Source organism: Sebastes umbrosus, chromosome 10 (assembly GCF_015220745.1).
Source record: "Sebastes umbrosus isolate fSebUmb1 chromosome 10, fSebUmb1.pri, whole genome shotgun sequence".
NCBI classification, from domain to species: Eukaryota; Metazoa; Chordata; class Actinopteri; order Perciformes; family Sebastidae; genus Sebastes; species Sebastes umbrosus.
Window position 1 is genome coordinate 27,590,145 of NC_051278.1, and position 27,214 is coordinate 27,617,358.

At 42.8% G+C, this 27,214-nt stretch overlaps 1 protein-coding gene across 2 annotated transcripts; it reads right to left on the minus strand.

Annotated features, from left to right (window-relative positions):
* Positions 1–272: 272 nt before the first annotated feature.
* On the minus strand, positions 273–25,086 carry antxr1d (ANTXR cell adhesion molecule 1d). Of its 2 annotated transcripts, XM_037781935.1 has the most exons (18): positions 24,690–25,076; positions 19,429–19,500; positions 19,275–19,346; positions 18,890–18,971; positions 17,310–17,340; positions 17,148–17,221; positions 16,597–16,665; positions 16,426–16,506; positions 16,259–16,319; positions 11,446–11,544; positions 11,251–11,320; positions 7,470–7,548; positions 7,095–7,190; positions 6,967–7,005; positions 6,743–6,841; positions 6,102–6,266; positions 5,905–5,985; positions 273–1,486 (listed from the first exon to the last, which is right to left on the minus strand). In XM_037781935.1, the coding sequence occupies exons 1-18, from the start codon at positions 24,845–24,847 to the stop codon at positions 1,169–1,171; spliced, it is 1,746 nt and encodes a 581-aa protein (XP_037637863.1). In that variant the 5' UTR covers positions 24,848–25,076; the 3' UTR covers positions 273–1,168. The 2 variants fall into 2 exon arrangements, with proteins under 2 accessions (XP_037637863.1, XP_037637865.1); XM_037781937.1 differs by lacking the exons at positions 273–1,486; positions 5,905–5,985; positions 6,102–6,266; positions 6,743–6,841; positions 6,967–7,005 and adding an exon at positions 7,283–7,344 and having other exon boundaries at positions 7,091–7,190; positions 24,690–25,086.
* Between the last annotated feature and the right edge of the window lie 2,128 nt (positions 25,087–27,214).

Consider the following 27,214-nt stretch of genomic DNA (forward strand, 5'->3'; position numbering starts at 1 on the left):
ACTATTAATTTTGCAGGCTACCTATATAAATGTCATGGATAGATTAGTAGTTTAATTAAATAACTTTGCTTAAAGAGGAACACATATCACCAACATCCTGCAATATCCAATTAACTAATAAAATGTCATTATGTGTCTGTTGCACTGACCCCAACGTGTTTGTAAACTGATTCACAATATGACTGCAAGAAAAAGTCCTCTTGAAATATAATACTATATATACTTCTTAACACTTTTAATAACTGTGAAAGAAATCACTGCCAGACAGCACATAAAAAAAAAATTGTTTATTGAAGGCGGACACAAAAGGTTGTTAATAAAGAAATAATGAAAATTATCTTTTCGGTCAGTAAAATGCAGTACAATACACATTTTCAATGCAATCTTTCACTTGATGCTAAAAAGACCACAAATACATCATATGTGATGCCAGAATGCTGCTTTATATCCATCTCAGTATTCCCTCTCAAAGATGTGAAAACCCAGAAACCCACCTGATACTAAATAGAAAACAGATGCAGACAGGGCTTGTATTAAAATAAATAAAATATGGAGAAACTGCCCCGCAGTTGCAATAAGATCACGTAACCTTTACGCTAAAATGTAACTAAAATGTAGAAAAAGTTGCTTTGGTTTGAAAAGGTAAAATGATGAATCGGTCTGATTTTTGTACATTAAAAAAACCAAAGCCAACATAACCAACATTGCTGCCATCATCTTTCACTACTTGGTGTATTTCTTACCACATCCTGGCTCAACATTATTATTCTCTACCAACCCACAGTAAACTATTAACCATCGTCATTCACACACAAACTGCCACAATCTGACTTTCAACAACACATAAATCCTTTTTTGGGATTGCACTTCCTCTTACCACTTAAATCCACATCTAATACTGTACATACAGGCTTAATCAACTAAATGCTTGTTGTTTCTATAATGTTTTTTTTGTTATAAAAGTTGTTTTTTATGAAACTCAGTAGCTGATTTTTGATATCAGATAAATATTTTTTGCTGTCCAGCAACAAAGCACGGAGCTTCAAGTCGGAGCTCCTGGCTTCTAAAGATTTGATGCCTCTCTTGTCGTTGAGGTGAAAGAAGGACATGGGTGTTTTATTGAATGAGTTGATTTGTGTTGTTTATCGGAGGCCCCCCCTCTTCATCGTCAGAGCCTGGGTGGGGGTCGAGATGGCGGGGGTCCCGGTGGCCCTGGGGGTGCACGAGCTGGGGGTGGACCCGGAGGGGGTTGGACCGCGGAAGGGGGTGCGCGGGAGGGCGGCGTGGTGCGGGGTCCTCTCGACGGAGGCTTGGTACGGGGGACGGAGTTGGAGACCAGAGGTTGCTGTTCGACGGGCGGAGGAGGAGGGGAAGGAGGAGGAGGAGAAGGAGGCGAGGGAGAGGGAGAGTGATGTGTGCGAGGAGGAGCCCGGTTGTTTGGGGTGGACTCCCCATCTTTGACCCGCTGGAAACTAATACAGCGACCCTGCAAAGACACACACACACAGGCAGACAGGCGGCGAAGGTTAAACCACAACTACACATCATTTCAATGCAGAACACAGATTAAAGTGCATCAATGAGCTTCTAAGATCCAGCAGCCAGAGAGGCTTGAGTGAGTCTTTGCCCAGCTCTGCTGACAGAGGCATGTGTGTTCGAGGCCTCCGGAGGGCACACAGAAGTGCTTCTGTCTTCTGTCCACACCTGCACTACAATAGCTGTGACGCTAGCAAAGACAGACACTGACAAACTTATCACACACACACATGCTTTTGCAGCTTTCCCCCCGTTTCCCCTCCTCTTCTCTAGGAGCCTCTGCTGTGACTCGGCCTCTCTTGATGCACAACACAAAATGGTTTATGTCTCTTATGTGCTTGACTTGTTGGAATGTAAAGGAGGGATTTCAATATCCTCACAATAGTTAACAGAGGCCCCCTTAGTGTTTAACATAATTTACAAGTCGGGGAGAAAGGAACGCTTCTCTTATTGTTCTCATTGATGCTTTTCCTCTCCGTTCCCTCTGCAGACACACACTCTTGTGTTGCTCAGTCAGTGTGTGTGTGAGGGATGGAGAGTAGGTCTCCGTGTCACAGACTCTTGGTGGTCTGATTATAACACCTTATTAAACAGAGAGGCCCTAAAGTCACACAGGGGCCAATAAGAGGACCCCAGCAGTAGTAGCTTTGTGACTGAGGGGGCCATTGTGTGTGTGTGTGTGTGTGTGTGTGTGTGTGTATATGAGGGGTGCGTAATTGATTGGGGGCAGCCCGGTTGGGGGGGTGACTGCTTCGGTCTTGTCGCAGGGCCGCAGTGAAAAGGCCAGTTTGTGAGCAGCAGAGCAGCAGCACAACACCAGAGAGAGCATATGGACACAATGAGAACACAAGCTCATGAATATGTGTGTGTTTATGTGTGTGTGTGTGTGTGTGTGACTGTAAGCATGCCTCCGCCAGAACATATGGCCTGAATGAAACCTCGGCCTCATGAATAACAGAGGGAGAGAGGTTAGGGAGCTGGCTGCAAGAGGGCACCGACAAACACAAGACTGGTGTTGCAGCAGAAAATCGGCGAAAAGAGTCGATTTCTTTTATGTAGTCGTGTGAAAGGTCAGCAATGTTCCCCTTGTGATGGTCAGTCTCTCTGTGTGCCCCCTTTTGGCTGTGATGTCTGTCACTGCTTTACTTCCCCTGTTGGCGATTGTTTACTTCAAACCCCTCAACTCCTTTCTAGGAGAAAAACAAAACCCCTCAAACCCCTCCAGCATCCCTCAAAACACCTCTCCTCCTCCGTCTAGCCTCCGTTTCTCCTTCTGAGCCCCCCGAGACTTTGCCCTTCCCTCAACAAACACACAATAAAGCAGATACTTTGCGGCCGTTTACAGGGAAGTGATGCGCGCACACATTTGTCACCATTATAGTAAAGAAAAATGCGAGAAAGTCGAGAGAGTGGAGACGCACATCCGACCTGACAGCTCTGCCTGTCACCTCGCATGACATTACAGCGATGCACTCGCATAAGGAAAATGTGTGCTCACAAGAGTTAACACACTTCATAGACTACATATGCTGCTCTGGAGCACGGAGTACTTAGATAATGTCAGGAGATAGAGAGATTGAGTATTAAAGAGTCGGTTTACCCAAATTACAATAATACATATTTTATGTGTAGTTTAGATTTTAGGGTTTCAGTTATCAGAGATTTCTTCCTCCATACCAACACAACAGAGGTAAATTAAATGTGTGGTGCTCAATGCATTCAACAAATCACACTGAAAAATGAATCAGTAACATGGTCAGTTCCCAGCCTTTTTTTATCTGATATAACCACAATATAACCCCCCTGACTCGGGTCAGTTGGAAGCATTTCCTGTGCAGTCCGCCAATTGATTGGGAATCACAGCTGGAGATAAGGAAGTAAACAGTTTTCACTGGAAATTCTTTCTATGGAAAAAATAGTCCCTATGAAAACTGTTGTCAGCTATTTCTGTGGACACCAGTGAAATTGTTACTTGAAGCAAATGTTTATTTTTCTTTGTTTTTCATTTCAAAATCTCAGTTCCATGACAACTGAGCAAACTCAAAGTCACACCTCAAAAGTCCACTAATGAAAGCCATGTGATACGGTTGAAAGCTCCAGAGCAAGCGAGCAAGTGCTCCTTGAGTTGATATTGTTTTGTCAACAACATTGTCAATGCTTTGAGCACCACAAACAAAATGCCATTCACCTCCACCGTAATTTGAGACACAACCTTAATAAACGAAACTGTCTGCACGGTAGGGATGTAAGGAAATATCGGCTAATATCACAATATTATGTTTTGTGATACTGTATCGACTCTCAAAAACACTATTGATTTTTTATTAATAGTTTACGTGCAAAGATTAAGTCAGTCAACAATAATAAAAAAAGTTTTTTTTTTGCTTTTTTTACTCCGATTTTATGCATGTGGTGGTGTGGTCTCTATACTATGAGTTTTCCTACAATTTGATATAAAAATCGCAGTATTTCACCTTGCTTACAGTATCGCAATATATCACGATATACTGAATCGCAACTCCTGTATCATGATACGTATCGTATCGCCAGATTCTTGCCAATACACAGCCCTAGTGCACGGCTAGATAGCATTAAAGCTAAGTGAGAAATTATGTTTGTTTTTGTAATTTGGGTGAACTGATCCTCTAAGTGAAGTGATGAGGAGGAGGGTGAAGAAGGGGAGGTGCTGCTGTGTATGTGTTTGTGGACGGAGAGGGATGGTGGCCGCCCTCTGGTCTGGTCTGCGCTGTGTGACGGGGCCATCAGAGCCATCAGCTCTGGGTACAAAAGAAGGGAATCTCTTCTGTCACAATATGGCTCGTGGCCTTTCAACTCCCCATCTGTTTGTGTGACGCTCACTCGGGAGAGCTTGACACACACGTTGCAGTGACACACACATGCACGCACACACACAGTGCAGAGAGAGAGAGAGAGAGAGATCAAATGCAAACGAGGAGTGTGGCAGAAACTGGCAGCCCCGCTGATGGCCGTTTGCAGAGGCAGTGAAGTAGGAGTAATGTGGGGAGAAAGCAGGACGAGGAGCTCCTCCTGAGCTGCTGGTTAACAATCTGCGTTGAGGAGTCTGATCCGTGCTAGTTATCGCTGTGCTTTTTGCCACCTTGTTTGGCTTTTTGTAATCCAGCTGCAGTTTCTTGCTTTTTGCAGACATGTTTGACATTACTACTGTGGGGAACTTAGATCTGTGCCTGACATAAGAAGTCGTCTTTCACGTCTGATATGAATATTAGCACCAATTCTCAATCTGCTTTGCAACAAAAGTGGATTTATTTCCCCTTCAGCTCTTTCCATGTGAGAGGTAGCGTTTTATTTTCCTCAGTTAATGACTTGTGAAGGGAGTTGTGGGGGTCATTGTTGAACCACAGCCCCACAGAAAGTGGCTGACAAAGACTTTAGGAACTTCTGTCCTGACAGAGATTAATTGTTCGGCTTCGGGAAAAAAAAAAAATCCAAGATGAAAAGAGGGGATAAAAGCATCGATGATGACCATTTTTATAGACTCCAGATACAATACTAACACACACACACACACACACACACACACACACTGCTACTGTTACGTAGTAAAGATGAATCATGTCATTCAAAGAACAAATCAATAAATTTCACAGCGATATGGCCTTCCACTATGAGAGGCGACAATGAAACCATTTACAACGGAGCAGCTGTTTCACCATGACAACCAGTATGATGATGAAAACATGTCGGCGGGGTTATGGGATGCCATACACACAGGGTCAAGGTTAGATAACAGGGGCCGCTCCGCTCTCTCTTCTGTCATGATTTAAGACATTTCAGGAGCAGCAGAAGTGGCCAGTGATATAGCACATTTAAAATCTATTTCTACTATAATTATCACGTGGAAGTAAAGAGCGAGTGTGTAACATGCTATTTGGAAACCTGATAGGAACCCAGTCATTTTCTGGGAGTCCCGGGGACTTACAGAAGAGTACAGTACTCCTTGTGGGTGAACAATAGCAGCTTTGACGAAGAGAGCGGTATCAGTGGCTCATTGACTCACTGTGCGTGTGTGTAGAAAATCAGCACTGAGCTGCTGTGTTGAAGATCGTACATGTTGCTCGCTGACACGTGTTGTCTTTACGCAATGTGACAGACAGAATGGAGATGCTCAGTTGTCCACATGCGGAGACGGAAAACACATTAAAACCTTCTGTGCCATCCAACTGTCATAAAAGGCTTTGAGGTGGTTTGAACCCACAGAGCAATCCCCCAAAATTACACGTAATTACCAAATTATAGTTTTGTATCAGTCATCGTGCCTGTTTGTGGTAGTCATGTTTTAGGTGAAAATAAAAATGAAATGTGACTGCAGTCGAGTGTCAGGCTCACCTCGTCTCCAGGGTGCGGTCTCATCAGAGATACCTGGTCGTAACCTCTCCTGAACAGAGCCCACAGGGCGTCCAGCTTGCCCTGGAGGTTGCGGAAAGGCAAAAACAAAAAAAAGAAGATTATAAGGGAGATTTTTAAATAGAAAACACAAACTTATATATATAACTTTTTCAAAGGTAATTGCATAAAAGACTGACCTGAATGGGTGTGTACCACCTCCTCTGCTGTGGGGGGCGGCGTGGTCGTTTTCGAGGCTTGGGCTCGTACGGTTCAAATTCCTGCTCTGGCATCTTCACAACTGCATTTTTAGGTTTGTCCAGCTTCGCACCTTCCTCAGTGGACCCCTTCTCTCCCCATCGCACCTAAGGAAAACTCATTGAAATCAGGGCTGGGCAATATGGCCAAAATCTCCTATCATGATATCGGAAATTTCACATCTCGATAACAATATATATCACAATGTAGCATGTTTTTCTGGTAATTCAATACATAAATAGTCTATATGGAATAACCACATGGTAAAGCCTATTTTTGTATACTCCTGTGTGAATTAAATTCTTGACAAATGAAAAGTATAGTAGTAGTATAGTAGAGTATTTTCTCATTTTAAGAACTCAAAATGAACATAACAGTTTAAAGGGAAATTATAGAGAGAAAATAAATAAATATAGGCATAGCCTATATCACAAAATAAATGATAGAAAAATATATACGATAGACTTTTCTATATTGTTTTGATGATATATATATCCTCATATCGGCCAGTCCTAATTAAAATGTATGTATTCTTTTGTACATTGAAAATGTGTGTGTCAGGGTGTGTGTGTTGCGTGCATACCTCCATGCGTTTGATGCCACCCACTCCTCTTCCTCCGTAGTAGGATGCATCCACTGTGGGCCACCTCTTCTTGGGCATCCCATCCTCATCATCCGAGTCCTTAGAATGACACTCAATTACATGACATATTCTCCCAAACTACTACTACTATTAATATTAACACCAATTCTACCATGTCAATAACAACACTAATAATGAGATTGAAAAAAAAAAACAAGTCTTACTGGCTCTGGAGGAGGAGGTGGTGGAGGTTCTTTGATCACCTGAAGGTTGAAAGAAAAATAATAACATGAGGGAACCAAAGATATATTCAACGAATGACTGTTCTGATGATACTAATGTCTGAACTTACCAAAGTGCAGCAGAGAGGCCAGAACCACCACATCAGCAGCAGAGCCAACACAAGGAACACCACCAGCAGCGACACCAGCACGATGGTGCCGTCGAACTGCACGCAAACACAGAACGACGGGGTTCAGATTAAACTGGACTAAAAAAGACGACGGACGAGAAAAAAAGGTGAAAAGGAAAAGTACTCACAGCCTCCTCTGATGACTGACACAACAGAGGAGACCTCAGAGAGGAAGGAGAGAAGAAAAAGACTGGAGAACCGAGAGAAAATAAGAAGGTTGAAAGAAAGTTTATTCAAATAAGGCGGCATGCCAGAAGGAAATATCATCATGTGTTTGTTGTGATAGTGCGGACTATACACGCAGGATGTACTCACACACTCAGTAGTGGTGATGTGAACGTTGCTGGTGATGTAGGAGAGGCCCTCGTTCATGCTCACCTGTAGGTAGATCACCCTGAGAAAAACACAAACACGTGACTGATCTCATCATCTAACACGCTTGTTAGTGCACATCTGCTCGTGTTCGCGGTCTCGTTTCGGCTACTGTACAAACTCATCCCGAGGTGTCGAACACATTCCTCCATCTACTTTGTCCGTACTTGCTGCCTTATAAGCACACAAACATGCTGACATAGACACAAAGTCTGTAAAGAGGTCAGGGAGTTCTCCTCCCACAGAAGGAATCTCTTCTGTTTGGATCAGACCCAGACCTCTATTGTGGAAACCACAGACAACTTAATGACTTCTTATTCTCCAGTATTCAGCGCTGATATCTGCGGCTATGACTGCACAAAAAGAGGCAGGGTGGGGACAAGAGACGGGAGGAAACGTTTAGTTTTGGGTCGGGTAGATGACAGGATAGCGAGGGCTGATGGAAGCAAAGATTGAGGTGTGAGCGGGATATTTAGTTGACAGCTTATTCGTGAAGAAATACGAACAAAAACAAGACCAAATAGGCGTTTGAGAGTGGAAACGCAGACAGCTGGATTGTAGTCATAGGTTTGGAAAAGAATGGAGAAAGGCTTCTTGTGTTTTTCTTATGGTTTTAGGGTGCAGAGACAAGGGGGGCATTGAGCTCTGGGTTTAGATTTGAGGAGGGGGGCGACAAGGAGGAGGTGACTGCAGGGGTGGGGAGAGGGAGTGGGGGGGGGGGTCAGAGGAGAGGAAACAGAGTGGGGGATGGTAGGAGGAGGGCCTTTCCTGTTCTACATCCCTTCAGCACTGTCCCTCCCTTCTGAGACCCCCTCTTCCTCAATCACACACTCTGTTTTCGCCCTCCTCCTGTATCCTCTTCGTACCGCCGTAGCTCGTCTCATAACTCATGCTGACACCGACTTCAGAGCGGTAAATTGGCGGTGCAGGTGCCACTCATCTTTTCTTCTACTTCTTCCACCCCCCCAAACCTCCCCTTCCCCATTATATGGTCAGCCCTCCTTTCAGGCAGGCAGGGAACATGGTGCTATCAGCTCCTCTCTGACAGATAGATCTCAGCCCCTATCAATCATCAATCTGCCCACTATATATATATGTCTTTGCCCCGTGTGTGTGTGTGTGTGTGTGTGTGTGTGTGTGTGTGCGTGCAGGAGGGGGAGCTGCATCCGGAAGGTTCCCAGTCAACATGGATTTGTGTGACGGCAGCGTCAATGACTTCATTATATGCGACAAGGCCTGGTTGGAACAGGAGGTGAGTGAGGGTCTTTGGGGTTTGGGTGAGGAGGTATGATCTTTGTCATTTGTATTAGGAGGCAATCTTGGTACAATCTGTCCACTTCCTGATGTGTGGGTGGGTTAATTTTTTTTTCTAGGTACACACATCTCATTTGTTCTCTCTGTATTATTGACTATATAAGTACTATGTCTATTTTTGTTGCCGTTTATTTACTGGTCACTCAATGATTCTGCCTCAGACGGATGACTGAGTTCAATAGTTGTGCTTTAAAGCTTTGACCTTGAAAACAGCAGCTTGACAAACTATTCTCAGCACAATGTCCACTTATGGCGCTTTATTTTGAGCGACTCTATCCACTGAGGAAGGCCATGAGATGGGGCTGATAGCTTCAGAAAATCATGCAAGTGGATCTTGTGCTGATAATTTGTTGTTGTCAAGACTTCAACAGTGTTGGTGGGATGTTGCTGTTATCTTAGGCCTTCTTATCCACCTTGATCTCAAGAATGCCTTGAGAGAATTTCTTCAAATTTGGCACAAACGTCCACTTGGACTTAAGGATGAACTAATTCGATTTTGGTGGTCAAAGGTCAAAGGTCATTGTTACCTCACAAAATACGTTTTTGGCCATAACTCAAGAATTCATATGCTAATTACAACAATTTCACACAAATGTCTAACAGGATAAAATGATGAGGTGATGACATTTTGGACAGACATGGATGTAAACTGTAACTTGACTGGTTGGTGGAGGCATACAACCGTGAGGCGGTAGATCTGGTTGTATTAAAAAAAAAGATAAAAACTAAAAGGGGAACTACGGCCATTTTCAAAATTCATACATGTTATTCCTATGGTCTAAGACAGTCCAAAAATATTAGTGAACATGAACAACTCTCTCCCAAATCCAAAAACTAGAGAGCTAAAACTCAATCTCGTGATGTCATAGGTTATAAAGGGTGGAACTGCTGCAAAGACAATGAATGGGGAGAGGTGTTGTAGATGACACTGAGAGCACCCAGGGGAATGATTTGAGTATATGGGAACATTTTCTGTTTCACAACTCACAACACTAAAAGCGAATAAAGCTCATTTGGGTACAAAAAAGAAAACAGAATCAGTCTCCCATTCATTGTCTATGGAGCAGCTCCAGACTCTATACCTTATGACATCACAAGTTTGAAACTTCTCTGGTTTATGGCTTTAAGAGAGAGTAACTCATGTTCACAAATATTGATTGAACTTTCCCAGGCCATAGAAATAACATATTGGAATTCTTAATTAAGATGATGTTCCCCTTTAAATAAAAAAAGAAAACACCTGTCCAGGCTGCACGATGGCACTCTCACTTCTCTACATATTTCCACGTCTATCTGCATGTTACTGCACCGCAGCCCGGAACTCATAAGCCAGCTGTCGGCCTCCTCTCTGGGCCCTTCAGCCATTCACAGCTGACTTGCTCTTCAGTAGCACTCAGGGTGCTGACTCTGCTCTAATGGGCTTCTGTTACATGGAAGCACGCCTCCTTCAGGCACCATTACAGTGTGTAATGATGCTCCCTGTTCTGCTCTGCTCTCAGGAGGAGCAACACAACCTGCCACAAAGCCACGCTGGCAACAACTACTGCTGGATGGTGAATTAGGTTAATTTATTGCTGTCTTTTTGTCAATCCCTCAATGTCTGAGTTACAATCAAAATGTGCCACGTCTGTTATTACGTGCGAGTGAAATAATACTGTATGTGACAGACTCTTAAATCTCCCTGTTGCCACAGTGTGAAAACAACATTTCTTCTTTCCCCCATTTCTGAACAGTACTTCCCCAGCAAAGCTTTTCACTGGCAGACAAGACAAGCTCAAATCACGCTAGAAATCTGAGTGACAGCAACAAGACAGAAGATGACTGGGAGGTGTCTGAGGCCGCAGGTCGGAGTGTATAATTATGCACAGGACTGCAGGCGGCGGGGACAGGAAAGCTACTGGGCCTCGGTCCTCTCCGAGCTCAGCCCACAGCATTGCTCTGTCTGCCCCGCAAGAAACTTCTGCTCTGAATCACCAGCAGCGAAGCTGGTAGCCCCTCAGAGGAAACTTTACATTGCCCCGCCGACTCCACTCACACTTTCGCTCTCCCAAAGTGTCAGACCAGAGATTGGGATACATCACACGACACACAAACACACATACAGGGCTGCGAAGGTCCTCTCCAGCAGGCTCTCATTAAGTCGTGTTCCTGGGCTCTACTCCTGTTGTCCCCTTGTGATTGGTGTCTGGCTTCGTTAGCTGTGACAAACACTGATTGATCACAGACACTCAGTGACTTTGGCCCTAATTTGTTCAAGGACGGCAGTCTTCTGCATCCACACCAAACTTGCGTGCAGCTGGCAAATATCTGGGCTCAGAGCGTTACAGCTGAACATGGAGAGTTTGGCAACTGAACTGATGGCTGAGAAAGAGTGTGGGGGGTTGAGAGCCAAAAGAGATGTGCAGCTTACCTCCCAACCTCCTCTACGACAGGAGCAGGACAGAGCAGGAAGGTGTCTTCTATTCCAGCTGGTCTCTCATCTGCAGAGGGGGAAACAAACATCTGCATTAACATCTGCAGCATAAAAAACGTTCCCACATTCTTCACAAATGCACTAACCAGAATCCCATGATGCAGTAAGTGTACGCTTGTTTGCAGAACTTACCCACAGTGAGAGTATCATTCAGTTTGAAACTGCAGAGGACCTGGTCGATGTTTCTGGCGTGCAGAAACCCGTTGCCTCTCACCACCACCTGGAAACTCTCTGAGACAAAAACAAAAAGCACCATCAGAATCGATTAGCAATATGTACACTCATGCATAACAATGGTAAGCTGCAGCTGTATGCGAAAGATGCAGAAGATCAATATCGGTCTCCTATTTTGGTTTGAAGTAGAAGAAAATTTCCGGTGGACCATTATGGTGAGTGCTGGCAGCCGTTCCCTCTCTCTGATGTGCTCAGGAAACTTGTGCATGCCTCATTACTGCTTGTTTATATCTGTGTGCTTGTGCGTGTATGTGTGGAAAGGCCATAATAAGCTCCAATGGTGCTAATGCTAAAAGTGCTGCTATTCACAACTATGTGCTGTGCTGTTGCCAGAGGGTGTGTGCGTATATGTGTGTGTGTGTGTGTTGTTGACCTTTAGTTTCCCCCGGGCACTGTTAAAGCGCACTGACAGAGGCTTGCCAGCATATGCTGGAGTGTCTATGTGGCTGCTACCCAGCATATGTTAGAGAGCGGGAAAAAAACACTTGCTTAAAAACATGCCTGCAGGGCTGACAACAGCACAGCACTGTCAGAGTAGGTCTGACCTTACCTATAGCACCATTAGCACATGTCTGTATGCATCTGGATGTAATGTGGTGTACATACTTGTACAGTATGCGCGCACTGCACAGAGTCTGCATGTTTTCAGTATGTGCATGCATGAATGTGTGCCGGCATGTGTTTGAATGTGTGCCTGTGTGTGTGGTCTCTGGCTGTGCACGGAGCTTTTCCTCTAGCATTATCCCGGCTAACTGAAGTGAACGTTTGCCACACCTTTAACATTTAAAGCTGCAGCGTGAAGATCACTGGATAAAAAACATTGCAGGGTGTGGGTGTATATGTGACAGTAAAGGTCAGACAGGCTGCTAAGAAAAGCCATAAATACAGATACACACAGAGGCTGAGCTGAGTGGAGAAAACAAACATCGCTGCACGTCTCTTTACAGATGCTGTAAAATATGTTGCTGTAAAAAGAGTTGCTGTTGAAGGAGATCCGGGAGGAGAGTGGTGATGTACAAGACAGATGGGAATTGAGCTCTCACAAAACAGGGATATGTTGGATATATTACATACTGTATATGATACACAGTAGCTATTAGATAATGAATATTACTACACATTGCATTAGTTTGTGCAGTTATCCGCCTCAGAAAGATAAAACCTTATCTAACTCAAATTTCTAATATCCTGCAACTGTGCACACAGCCGACCTCATACAACTACATACGTGTGCTAATATTTACAGATGTTCAATGACTTGCAATTTGTCAATACTGCTCGTTATTTCCTCAGCTAGAGTCTACATGTGTAGACACACACACACACACCACCCAATTAACCACAGACTAATCATTTAATATTCACCATGCCCCATGTCTTCTCCCTCCTCCTGCTCTAATTTGACTGTAAACACAACCACAACAATCAGAACAATAAATTACAACTATACTGTATAATATAATATTATTATCCAACTTGAATTGAATAATTCTCACATAAACTGATGGTTTATGGGGTTTGTAGTCGTCTGCAGCCACAATACTGTGCAACTTAATTGGAGGTCTTAACACTAATTATTCCTAATGCTCAGTGCCGTGGCTGCTTTAGCAGTCATCCTCCCTTCACACGATGTTACCATCAAACAGCATGAGCTGCACTGCGAAAGGGCGCGTGTGCACACACACACACACAAAAACACACAACTTGGAAATGGTACATGATGGCAGATATTACTCCGATGACAACCGTCTAATTTTCAGACTGATTATTGTCCTACTCTTTTAAAAAGTAGATTTTAAACAGAACATTTCTTACTGGCTTTGCTTTATTCATCAGCAATTAAGTAGTACATTGCATTATAACGAGCCGACGTGTAACAGTTCAACTTTTAGAAGAGAATGATCTTAATCATTCAAATATTAAATCATGAGTGAATATTTTCACACCAAAATGTTTTACTAAAATTAAACATTGTCAAATATACTGTATCCATCTAATCTTAATAAATAATTGATTGGTATATAACTAAAAAGTCTTATTCTGAAAATCTTCTACACACATCCTGACACACACACACACACAAACACAGCGAGGCATGATCGGCTAAAAGGTCAGTGCTGTCAGACACATGGTGGGCAGGGACTGGTGGTGCCCTGCTGACATGTACAACACATATGTTTCTGCCCTCTCCTCTGCTTTCTGCCTGCCTCTGTGGCCACATGTCCATTTACATCTACACCTGAGCGCTTGACAAGGATTACATTTGTATGAATGTGTGCGACTATACACATGCGTGTGTGTCTTGTGTGCGTGGAGGAAAATGGGCTACGGCTTGTCCGAACGGCGGCTCTTCAATCACGTTAGTGCGACGGGACAGTGAAGGGCAGGGAGGGGCAGAGGAGGACGGAGCGACGGGGAGGAAAGGGTCAGACGTTAATGAAAGCAGCAATCTCTGCTGTCATGTTAGATCTAAGGCCCAACTCTCACCGTCCTCTCAGTGTGTGTGTGTGTGTGGGGGGAATCAGTGCTGTCATGTCTGATAGTGCGGCCCAGCGTTCACTGTCCAGTCTGATGGCCTGTTTGCAGGCAGCTCGGTCTGGTCACTTCACATCAATGTGAGGGACATGTGTGTACGTGTGCTTGCAGATGTGTGTGTGTTGACTAAAGAACATCTTAACGTGTGTGTGTTGGTGTAAAGCATGTATGGTTTGTGACTACATGCAGGCAGAGAGAGAGACGGAGAGAGAGACTGTCACAACACCTATGCAATATGTCAGTGTGTAAGTACATGTAAATGAATCAGGATGGATGGATGTGAGTAGATTGTTGTATTCAAACCTCTGTGGAAATCTTGTCCACAGTCTTGCAGTTCAAAATAATAGCAAACTCTTGCTAAATTGTGACATGTGTTTGACAATAATATTATGTCACATTATGCTGCAAGAATAAGCTTTGAGTAAGGGACAGAAGTGCCTGTTATTTCTCAGCTGATTAGACTGGTGTCAGGCTATTAAATAGGCGTTATCAGTCACTATAAGCCCCATAGATGTGGGTCAATAGGGGCCTACTACACCCACTAGTAGGTGTTATCATCTATTCAAATGGTAGATCACCGAAAGAAGGTATGAAAGAAGACGACAGCGACCTCTAGTGACCGTAGTAATTGAGACAAGAGCAAAAGCAGAAGTCAGGTGGTGTAGTATAGACAGTGTGAAACTCCATAAGGTGTGGAGGTTGGGCAGGATGGCTGGGACACAAAACACAGGGCTTTCACCCAGGAGACTGGAGTCTGCATCCCATGTGAAACCAACAATGTGTAGTTGTCTTTTGTAGTTTGCACAATGTTTTTCCCTAAACTTAACTGTTTTTAAATGCCTAAACCTAAAGAATTTGTAGTTTTGTTGCCTAAACCTAAAGAAGCTGTAGTTTTCTTACCTAAACCTAAAGAAGTTGTAGTTTTCTTACCTTAACCTAAAGAAGCTGTATTTTTCTTACCTAAACCTAAATAACTTGTAGTTTAGTTGCCTAAACCTAAAGAAGCCTTTTTGTTTGTGTTCAAAATGAGACATTTCATTCAGTTTTAAAACATGTTAGAACGTCTTACTTTTAACTTTCACTTTTACAACATAGTAGGTGTAGTAGGCCCCTAATGACCCACATCTATTGTGCTTATATCGACTGATAACGCCTGCTTAATGACGTGATAACAGTCGAATCGGGTGTATTTCTCCACAGGACAATTTAAAGCCAAACACAAGCATAAGATGCAAGCATTGGATGTCTAAAATAAGAGATGTATATTATTCATACACATCATGTCACAATAAAGGCAAATGCAACACACTATGAGCATGTATTCAGCCCACTACAATCTTTGCCCTTCATTAATTAGGCCAGAATCAGGCTTTGGTTAAAGTGGGTCCTTGGTTTCTTAGTTCACTGACCATTAGGTTGCTCATCAATCGAATAATAAATGAGGCTGTTGGAGGATATTTGGGCACATGTCGAGTGACACACTCCAGCTCTGGCAACACACCAGTAATTATCACATGGTGACAACTGGGACTCTTTATTATTCCTTCCTCATTTTTGTCCTTTCGGGGCAACATTTTCATTGCTCTAAAAACCCTCTCCTCTCCATATCCTCTCCTGTCCTTCCTATCTCATAATGGACGCTAATCTCATTGGTTGTCCTGGTAGCACTGCTGCAAATGCACTCTGTTAAGTGAGTCCTAATAAGGTCATGTCAAAGCCCATCCATCCTGCTGGCTACACATAACGTCTCTCTCTCTCTCACTGGCTCTCTTTAGTTGTTTTCCAGTTTCTTCCAGTAGCAGAAGAGCTGGACATGGAGGAAGGAGGTGAAGAGGACAGCGTAGAAACACCCATTTAACATATACGATATGGCAAACTAGGCCAGAGAAGCAGCCATGCTTAAAGATTCACGGCTAATTCCTCTGACCAACACCCGTCCCCCCCCCCTTCCTTTTTGCTGCACACACGCTGTGCTGAAGCGGCTATGCTAATTTCCCCCGGCCGTGAATGACAATACGCTCTCTGTCACTCCGCGGTCATAAGCGTCCATGCGATTACTCAACCTCATGTTCCACTCCAGAGGCTTTTGATGACTGTCATCTGACACAATCGCACACACTGACTGCCCAGTGTCTTAACAAGGAGGGGAAACCCTTTGCACCTCACACCTCCTTACCTCCTGCACACACGCTGGACGGCTCCGCTGCCAGAATCTCAATGCAGGACTTCTTGATGATCTGAGGGATCAGACAAAAGGAAAAAACACAGTCTCAAGACAATTGAATAACAATAATAGGATTGTGTGTATCTGTATACTGTACATGTGGTATGTATGCGTCATACCGAGTCAATGATTCCCCTGAGGGCCTGGAAGCCTCCCCATACAGGAAACACGTGTTCCACAGTGTCTGCGATAGTTGCAAGCTAGAAAAACATACAGACACAGAAAGTATTGTATTTGCTTTTTTATGCATTTTGCAACATCTTCCAATATTATCCTCCTGTGGATCCTACCTGGGTCTGGTTGAATTCTTTGACCCCTACACAATAAACAATGGCTCCCATAGACCTGGCCCTCTGCGCCTGCAGAAAAAGAACAAATAAACCAAAAGGAGTGAGCTTTAGGGAGACTCTGGTAGGCTTATGGAGTCAAATAAATCTCCCAAAGAACACAGACTGTCTCAGTCGACACAGTAGCAAGTTTTGTTAAATACTAATTAGCAGCATTTGTTAGCTTTGTATGGAATCTAACAATGAGCACTTTACAAATGGACCCAGAAACTAAAGAAATCCACAGGAATTAGTGAGTTTTTACCACTTGTGTTCAGTGTGGTTATGTGAGCTAAACAAAGCAAATTCTTGGCAATAAAGTACTAAATCTTGTCATGAAACACAAACAAATTTAATATGTCGTATACTGTATAAAAATCACAAAGAGCATCAATAAAACAGAACAGCAATAACAAACAGAAATAGAACAGACATAGAGTACACAGTACCCCCTGTGGCGATGTTTGCATGCGACTTCAATCTAAAATCTTTCATCTACCTGATAACCATCTCACCTCTCGCTGAGCTGTGTCAAACTGCCACTCGTTCAGCTCTCCATCCGTCAGAGCGATGATAACGCTGGCTGTTCCTGCACAACACAACATGTTCATGTTCTCTGAAACAATGCACTAAATGTACAGTAGGTTACTGTAATGAGCATATTAGACAGAGCTTACCCTGTCTCTCCTGATATATCTGCGCATTAGCCTGCAATTACAAAGAAGGAGTTAGTCAAGATTCTGAACCAGTCAAATAACTAAAAACTGAAAAAGTACAGTTTCAGACATTACAGTAGCCTGCACTGGTTTAATACATGTTGATGTTGTTACAAACGTCACTTTCTCATTAGACTACTTACTAGCTCAGGAGCGGTGTCATAAACACCCATGCAACCAACGACTATGGTCAGGCTATCCATCTCTCTCATCTCCATGGTCAAACCAGCTCATTCAATGTAATTTATTAATTTGCTTCACAAGAAACCAATCTAAATCCACATTATGTAACATAAACAAAGAACACGTTTTCTTGCGATGGCCTTTCTAAAATGAGCAGTGGTTATAAAGTTATTATATTCTGTTATGATGAAGGAGTTGATAAGCTAGCGTGCTAGTTGGAAAGTTGTCTACTTCCACTTTAATGTCTGAAATACTGCAGCGGGTACTGTATACCAGTGGTTCTCAACCTTTTTCATGTCAAGGACCCCTAAATCACGGGCAACTATAGTTGAGGAAGTAACCGTGGAGGAAGTAAAACCTATGATGGAGTTCGATGGGTTCCGAAGAAAAATGGGAAATAGTTTATCATATCATATATTTTTCACTATTTAATTCTATAGAAGTGAGCTCAATGTGAGTGACTATTCTGATCACAGGTTTCACTTCCTCCACGGTTATTACAACTATAGAATTCTGGTCTTAATCATTAATCAATCTAACAACCCGAATCTTTTCAGTTGGAGGTCTCTGAAGCAAAATATTATCAAATGGGGGTCACTGACCTAATGTGTATCAATTTAGGGGTCCCTGACATGAAAAAGGTTGAGCTCGAAGCTTGAACCGCTGCTCTATGGAGTTTCCAGTGTTAGCTGCCATGATGCAACAATGTTTTGCTCTCCTGGGCTCCACGCCAGTCACATGACTGAAAACTATGAATATGACTGAAGATTGTTGAGTGGTCTTTTGCTATATGAACCCCTCCTACACCTGACTGGTCTTTGCTTTAGATTTTCAAACTTGGATGTCATCTGGAAATGTTGTTAAAGCCTCTGAGCCCCCACACAGGTGTTTTCAGTTATCTGGCTGACTGAAGCTCTTCTCAGGACAGTGTGGGAGTCTATAGACTATAATTCATTGATATCTTCCTGTTATCATTCTAACTCGTAGACGGAGATTTGTGACCTCATAAATTCCCATCAAAGCTCCGCCTACCTTCAACCCGAGCAGAGCTCTTATCAGCCACATAACTGAAAACACCTGTGTGGCTGTTCAGAGGCTTTAAATCTTTAACCGCCAAAACATGTTCCTGAAGTATGGTTTTTACAATGCCTCGTTCAAAAAGCTCAGCAGTTTCAAGAAGCAGCAAGTCATTCATGATCTGAGCCACTCCTCATACTTATCTAATGGCCCTGGTTCCAGCTGCCAGGCTCAATCAATCCTCACTGGATCTTATCCGGAATAAAACCTTATTAAGACTGAACACTAAACTAGTGTAATTTAGGTGTCATCATGTGTTGGGTCCTCAGCCTCATGCTTACCATCTCCAGGCCTAAGTTCATAAATGTGTCTCCTCCTGGGATAACCCTTTTCAGAGCCGTTAAGCCTCCATTGATGGCCTCCCTGTTGAGTAAACAGACAAACTGACTGATAAAATGCACTGCAAGAAAGATGCTTTTAGGAAAAGAGATTGAGAAATATTCACAATACAGAGGGACGTAGAGGTAGAGAGGGATTTAAGTTGGTAAAGTCCTCCTCAGTAGATTGAATGCAATGCTTATTAGTAGGGATTTGTGTGCAATTACATTATGTGCAAATCTTTTCAGAAAATCCAGAGGTTTGGAAAACCAAAGATAGACACAACAAGAGAGGACATGTCTAATATGCATGTAGTGTAGGGAGGGAAAGTTCAAGTGTGGGTCGTACCTGTTCTCCGTCAGTTTCATGATGATGGTTCCTCGTGTGGAGAAGACAATGAAGGACATTCTCAGCATGGGGCTGCAAACACACAGTTGTTTTTAATTAACACCGGCAAAAACAGGAAACATCCACATTCATGAATGACTAATCCTGCTTGTACCTGATAAACTTCTCTGCCAGCTGCTCAACAAAGGAGTAAATCTCTATCCATTGATTCTTCACACTTCCAGATCTGAAAAACAACAAGAACACAACCGTATGAGGAAAAAAATGTGATGTTGTCACGGATGAATAATTATCATCAGCCAAAGCCAACACAATTTTCTTGAATTAAATGCAGGATTACAGAGATTTGTGGCCAGCTCCCACATCAAGTATGAGGTCATTCTACAAAAATAGAAAGTTTTTTTGTCTGATAGGTTAAAAACAAAGCTGACTGTGGGAAACTATGGCAGTTTTTGGTCTTTGGTCCAGACTAAAATATCTCAACAACCTTTGAATGGATTGAAATTTATACAGACATTCACGGTCCCCAGAGGATGACGCCTACTGACTTTGGAGTCCCCTGACTCTTCATCTATTTCCGACATGATGAGGTCAACTTTTGTGGTTCTGAGTGATCCTTCACTTTTGGATGGATTACCATGAAATCTGGTACAGACATTCGTGTTCCCCTTAGGATGATCTGTAATAGCTTCAATGATCCCTAAACTCTCAGGTCAAAATTTTGATTTGTTCATTTAAATATTTGGATTATGGCCAATACCTCCAAAACTGATGACAGAGGGTCGTGTCTAGAAGGTAACACGCAATTTGCAACACTTTCGCAAGATGGTTATTGATCGAATAGTTAAGGTTAGGCATTGACCTTGAATAGTTAAGGTAAGGCATTGATCTGGATTAGTTAAGGTTAGGCATTGACCTTGAATAATTAAGGTTAGGCATTGACCTCAAATACTTAAGGTTAGGCATTGACCATGAATAGTTAAGGTTAGGCATTGACCTTGAATAGTTAAGGTTAGGCCCCTCGATTAGTTAAGGTTAGACATTGACCTCCAATAGTTAAGGTTAGGTATTGACCTTGAATAGTTAAGGTTAGGCATTGACCTCCAATAGTTACGGTTAGGATAGGTCGTTGGGCAGCGAGTCTCGCGGGAGTTTTTGCAAGTTTTCGCAATGAGAGTTACCTTTTAGACACGACCCTCACAGAGCCCTTACCATAGACACTTAAGTAGCCCAAGGAAAACGAACAACTAACCAAACCAAAATCTACAAGCTGCAATTTCACTTATAATCTGTAAAAATATCAATATGCATCCAATTTCATATCTGAATAACAGAGCCACACTGTGATTCAAAGGTATTGCAGGTTTTGCATGACACAGAATATGTACAAAGTGGATTTAATGACCACGATATGTTTCAAGAACAACCGTAACATTTAATCTGCTCCACATTGGAGGACATACCTCCGGCCGCTCAGTCACATTCTATTAGTTTGGACTGTAACCTGTGAGCGGTGAGAGCTGCTGGTTAGCCCGCTACACGCCGCCGCTGTGTACATGACAGTGTCCTTAATGAAGCCCAGTCCCAGGGGGCTGCTAATGGGGGCTAATTGCTGCTGGGCCAGAGGGTCGAGGTTAGACAGGGACAGATGTAGCAGTCCGCCTCTAGCATGGACCATGTAGCAGGCAGCTGGCCTGTGTGTCCTTGTGTGTGTGTATGTGTTGTATCTGTGTTTATGTGATTGTGTATGTGAGTGTGACTGTGAGGGGAACAGATGGTCCCAGTGAGCACAGCCAGTCTAACAACAGGTTGGCGGTCCGCAGAGTGAAAAGGCTGCAACATGAACAACACAGAGACGCAGAAGAAACACTCAGCAGGGAGTCAAAGTGTGTGTGAGTGTAGGACTGAATATGGTGAGTGTCCATTGAAGGATGCAACATCAAACAGCAAAAGGCAGGGCTCTCTCTCTCTCTCTCTCTCTCTCTCTCTCTCTCTGTGTGTGTGTGTATAACAGGGTCATAAACAGTGAAAGTCTGAGCTGGTTAAACTCATGATGGCTCTTTTGTGCCTCTCATTTAACCAGTTGCTTCCTGCTGCTCCACTTATCCTTTTCTCCTGGAAGGGAGTGCATGATGATAAAAGCCCTGATCCAGGAGGAGTCTCCTTTATCTTATCTTAATCTGAAGAGTCACAGAGTTCACTGATACACACACAAAACAGAAGCTCAGTTTCATCCCAGCGAGGACGACAGAAAGCATCTTAAAACACTGCTAAAGTAAGAAAAATGTTTACCAGCCCTTAAAGTATTCTTTTAATTAAAAACTGAGAGTGAAGCAAAGGGCTATAAATGACTGAGGAGGAGTTGACCTCATTAACATTATTAGTCCTTTTCTATGTGCGGAAATGATTGGTTAATTAATTGAGGTTTTTCTCTGTTTTATATCTTTGGGTTTTGGACTTTTGTTCACATAAAACACGCAATTTGGAGACATTACCCTGGGCTCTGTGCCTTTTTCATTAATTTCTGACATTTCTTAGGAGTAAAATGTTCAATTAATTGAGATTTATCACTTATAAAAACAACCCCTCCAAACACTGTATAAGTGAACTTAACTGCTTTTAAATACTGCATTCAGAAAGTTCTTATTCTAAGTTAATATACAATAAATTCAAACTCAGTTCATGTACTGTAAACCCACTGTATCTTTACCACTTTCATCAGAATCACTGCCATCTTCCAACCATTTCTACAAATAGTCTTCACCTTTCTACCTGCAACATACGTTTGCATGATATTAGAGCAGGATCTCCTTTTGTCTGCAAGTACTCGGATCAGTGAAGACAAATCTCTGTTCAGAACCCAGCCACAAAACTCAACACCTATTATTCTATTTGTGGGCAACCGGATAGAGAAGAAAAATGTAGCCTGGTATTTGGTGCGGGTCAGACGTGGAGAGCAGGAATGTTTTCTAATATTCACTCTGTGTGCTGAGATGCGTCCAGCGGAGCACACACACACACATTCTCCACTCAGCATGCCTCATAAGAGTGAAGCCACAGACAAACAGTGAAGAGGCGAAGACCAGTGTAGACATGTAAAAGCATCCCTAACGCGTGATTTTGCACCGTTCTCTATCACTAAAGATTAGATTAGGTCACTGTGGCATTTAAGAACTGAAAAACAGCCAACGAGTCGGTGCCATCTCCGGGAAAAAAAAGAGCAGAAGCTTCCTGAAGGCTTGCTGAAGCATGCAGGTCCAGACAGTCAAACAAACAGAGGCGTACCACAGGCTTGGCCATGCGTGAGGCGCCACACTCCCCAGGCTCCTCTGGAACTTTTTAAAGCAAAGGGTAAAGACTGAGGAGCGTCTGACAGATGTTCGCCGTGGACATCCGAAAGATCACCAAATGTGCTGAAGACCAAAGTGAAATGTCACTCAACGTGTCCAGCTCATAGGTGGTGCACATGAGGACATACAGTTAAACCATTACCTCACCGTATTCCCAAATGATATACACAGATACCACAGTGTTTAACAGCTTCACCGCTAAATCACTGCTCTGTCATAAGCTGTTATTCAAATAGGGCAACAAATTCGACCATACCTTGTTTGTTTGTTGTCATGCTATCTCTCTCTCTACTCACTTTTCATGTTTTGACATGTCTGATTGTTGTGTCCACAAGCTTGATCTCACCTTGCAACTTGAGCCAAGATACAATGACAAAAATGTCAATTATAATGTCTGAGCAGCTATGAACAGCAGCACAGTCTGAGACTGCAGACAGAGCACACGTGGATAATTACAGGAGTAGTCAGGTTTACACGGTCCAAAAACATCTTCACGGAAAAATCCTATTATTATGAGATTTAATAAGTCAAGTGTGTTTGTTATAGGGGCTGTGAGGTGGCCTATATGCATTCCTCTTGGCTTATAATTAGTGCCACCTAAAAGTCTATTGAGTTCCAGGTAGTGTTAACAATGGCATAAAGATATTCAAAGACTGATCTGGGGTTAGTCTGAGAGTTGGTATTAATGTTAGAAACAATCGGGCCATGGGCGTCTTTGGTGGCCTAGAGGTCTCAGAGGTGTAAGTAGTAAGTCAGGCTGGGGACCTTAGTCATCCTTGCTTGTCGTGCCTCATTTCCTGTCATCTACAGGATGACAGGAAATGTGATGCTGTGGATCTTGTTGGGTCTCTAAACTATGGTGTACGTTCTAAGACCTGCTCTATATATAAAGTGTCTCGAGAAAACTTCTATTATGATTTGACGCTATATAAAAATAATTAAATTGTATTGAATTGAATCCACCCTCAACTGACTTCTATCAAATGAAGACAAACAAGCCCAAGAAATACTTGAAAAAAATCAATTAAGATTGGGGTTACATTTCTAAATACTGTTTGTATAATAACACTTTTATATACATGAGGTATACTTTAAAAAAAGGGGAATAAATAGATTGTAGTTCAGATATTCTGCAGCCTTTTTCTGGAAGGTAATTGGTTGGATTGTCTATTGCAGGTGTCATCATGGTGAACCAGAGAGCCAGTTAAAAGGCAAAGTCAGTGAAGCTGGAGGAGGATATCCAGAGGGATTTGTCATAACTTGGCAACCCAAATGTTGTTCTTACAAATGCCTATAACTGACCTATAAAGCATTACTCATAAACTTATAAAACATGCGTTAGAAAGTGCATGGTGCCATGTTTTCTGGTGTTCCATAAAAAGATGATCACATTGAAGAACTCTAACTCCCTGCAAAGACAAACAATAAAGAATGGACCCTGCTCCTGGTCACTATACACATGGCCGGTTCGGGATACAATGGTCCCACAGTGGATGTAGAGAAGAATAGAGCCAAATAGCAGCACCTCTGTGGATCAGCCAGCAGCAGCAGCAGCAGCAGCAGCAGCAGCAGCAGCTGTGTCCGCAGGCGTCATCAGCCTGAAACTCTATCCATCCTGCTCGCCCTGCCCACATCCCGTGGATAATCTGTTTGCCTCTCCACTTTGAACCGGACCAAAAGAGAAGAAAAGCGTGCCCCAATGTCACAAATATTCTCACTATACTATCATATACAATACTGTAGCCTCTACCTGTGCGTAAAGACACCTACAGATAAACAAGGAGGGTTCAAATGGGGTTTTGGGACGCGCTCTCCGTCTATCCATTAAACAAGAAATATGGGACTCTGATTTAAGACTGATTTTGTGAGACATAAAAGCCAATTGATAAAAGCTGGACTTCCGAGTTTACAAGCTCAAACTTGTACTTGTCTTTAGTATCGTTATACAACAACAACATAGTGAATGTGAGTGATGCGCTCCTCGTCTCCAACCCTCTGGGCTGGTCGCATGGCGATGCGCAGCGAGGGGAAAGTAACAAAGCCGTAAATAATATGGGACACTCACTTGTCCAGGACAAAGTAGAGGTCGAAGGCTCCCTGACAGGACCTCTCGTCCTCCTCCTCCTCCTCCCGTTGCTCTCCCTGCGGCTCTCCTTTCACCGACACACCGAGGAAGAAAAGTCCCAGCAAAACCAAGACGAGCAACATGCGAGTCCTCGCCATCTTTACTGCTGACTGCTCCAACACCGAGACAACTACAGATCTTCACATGTTTCTCTCTCTCTCTGGTCTGTTTGGTGGATCGACTGTATAACTCGGTGTTTTCTCCCGTCCTGTTAGGAGGTGGAGAGCATTCAGCCTGCTATACAGAAGTCTTGTTCAGTTTGAGCCGGCCTCTCCAAGTCTTCTCTTTCAGCTGAGGGAAAAAAAAAGAGAAGTGCAGCAGGCAGCAGGATGGAGGAGAGGAGCGACACCCGAGGAGAGACACAAAACTCCACTTTTACACAGGGAAAACATGTAGTGAGATCTCTACTGTCTGTCTGTCTGTCTGGGGTGGGATTAACCAATATAAATTGGGTATTTTTCTGAGCCTTGGAATTTGTCTCTGTCCACTGTCTCAGGCATTTGGCCCACAAATGAAAAACAGGGTGAGCTGCAGAGACAATTCAATTACTGGCCTGCATGCAAATCGTCCCATGTGATGCTGAAAGGCTTTTAAAGTGATTGCTATCAAACTGAGGAACAGTTTTTTTCAACCCCAGGCCATCAGACTTTTAAATATATAATTCATACGACACCTTCTCACACAAAAATATATTTTATACTGTATATGTTCTTAATGTATATGTTCTTAATATGCCCTTGCACAAAGTATTTCCTTTTATAATTGTAATATACTGTATATATAACGTAATATAACTTATTTTAATGGAGCTTCCCAGCAAAAAGCATTTCACACGATTGTACCTGTATAACCGGCATGACAATAAACATCTTGAATCTTGAATCTTGAATGTAATGTGGCAGGCTGCTAAAATTGGAGGAAATGTTATCAGACATGAAATGAAGCAGTCTAGATGTGTAATTGTAAATGAAGCAGCCTAGATGTGTAATTGTAAATGAAGCAGTCTAGATGTGTAATTGTAAATGAAGCAGTCTAGATGTGTAATTGTAAATGAAGCAGCCTAGATGTGTAATTGTAAATGAAGCAGTCTAGATGTGTAATTGTAAATGAAGCAGTCTAGATGTGTAATTGTAAATGAAGCAGCCTAGATGTGTAATTGTAAATGAAGCAGTCTAGATGTGTAATTGTAAATGAAGCAGCCTAGATGTGTAATTGTAAATGAAGCAGCCTAGATGTGTAATTGTACAATAAGCAGACAGTTGGAGCTTCATTCCCTGCAGAAGGGCTTTTATGTGTTCCCGCTTTCTCATTACAGAAAGTTGGCTCAATAACCACCAGGACATTTACCCAACTTAACCAAAGCTTTGATGCAGAATAATCCATTAAATGCTCATTAGACAGAAACATTTACTTTATGAATAATGCATTTTGCCCGGTGGCGAACCCAGACATGGAATAGTGGCCAATTTTACAATCTCCAATTGCCCACATTAGCCAGGACAACTATACCACCACTCGGTGTGACTCTCGTGTATAGCTGGACTTATTGTTTCCAGAAATGAGACCAACAACGAATCCCACATAGCGTGTATAGAGTCTGAATATCTGTTGCGCAAAGCACAAATAGTGGAGTGACTTTTTAAAAACCACGAGAGACAATAAGATGTCAGAATAGCTTCATGCACACATTATAATGATTGATTTCTATCTGAACAATGTCAGGCTGGAACAGGCTTGTGTGAGGTCTTATTGTGCAGGATTTTGCACTAACCATATAAACGTTGTCCTTGTTTGCAATTAGGTACATTCCTTGAATGTAATTTGCAATGTGCAATACTCTTGGCACTTTATTCTATTTATTCCTTTATTCTTTTAATCTCGTCTTGTATTTATTCTTGTATTTATTGTTTTTTTATTGTAAATATTGTTGTTCTTGTACTTTTATTGATCTGCACCTCCCCATATGCCACCTACTGTGTTCCCTCTGTCATTGATAATTGTGCAGTATGAATGTGTATATGTCTCGGTGGACTGCAGAAACTAAATTGCCCTTCGGGGATAAATAAAGCTGTCTGTCTGTCTGTCTGTGGTCCTCTAGGATCATGGTTTTAGGACATTTAGGCGCCCTTGCTCAAATTGCATCATGTATACGCAGTAAAGACATGGGGGACATTAGAATTAAAACGTTTCACACTGTCTAAAAACATGTCACTCTTGTTCACATGTGGTACACAGTATCAGTCAGCTGTATTGGAAGAACAACCCTATAATAAAGACCCCATAATGTCCATTATTGTTCTAATTATCACTGCAGTTCTCTCTTGTGTCTCTCTTCTTCACTAAAAAGGACTGTAAATCAGAACCAGGGACAATTTGCCAAAGGGACTAAAATTCAAGGCATGTGCGCGCGTGTATGTGTGTGTGTGAGAGCGCGCACGCGGTTATATCAATGCGCCACGCTTCAG

Bases quoted from the DNA above. Each gene is read 5' to 3' on its own strand.
- antxr1d (XM_037781935.1), bottom strand. From the start codon at position 24,847: ATGGCGAGGACTCGCATGTTGCTCGTCTTGGTTTTGCTGGGACTTTTC. The intron at 19,501-24,689 runs GTGAGTGTCCCA...GTTGTTTTTCAG, and splicing joins CTCTACTTTGTCCTGGACAA to ATCTGGAAGTGTGAAGAATC. The intron at 11,321-11,445 runs GTAAGTTCTGCA...CCCCCTCTGCAG, and splicing joins GAATGATACTCTCACTGTGG to ATGAGAGACCAGCTGGAATA.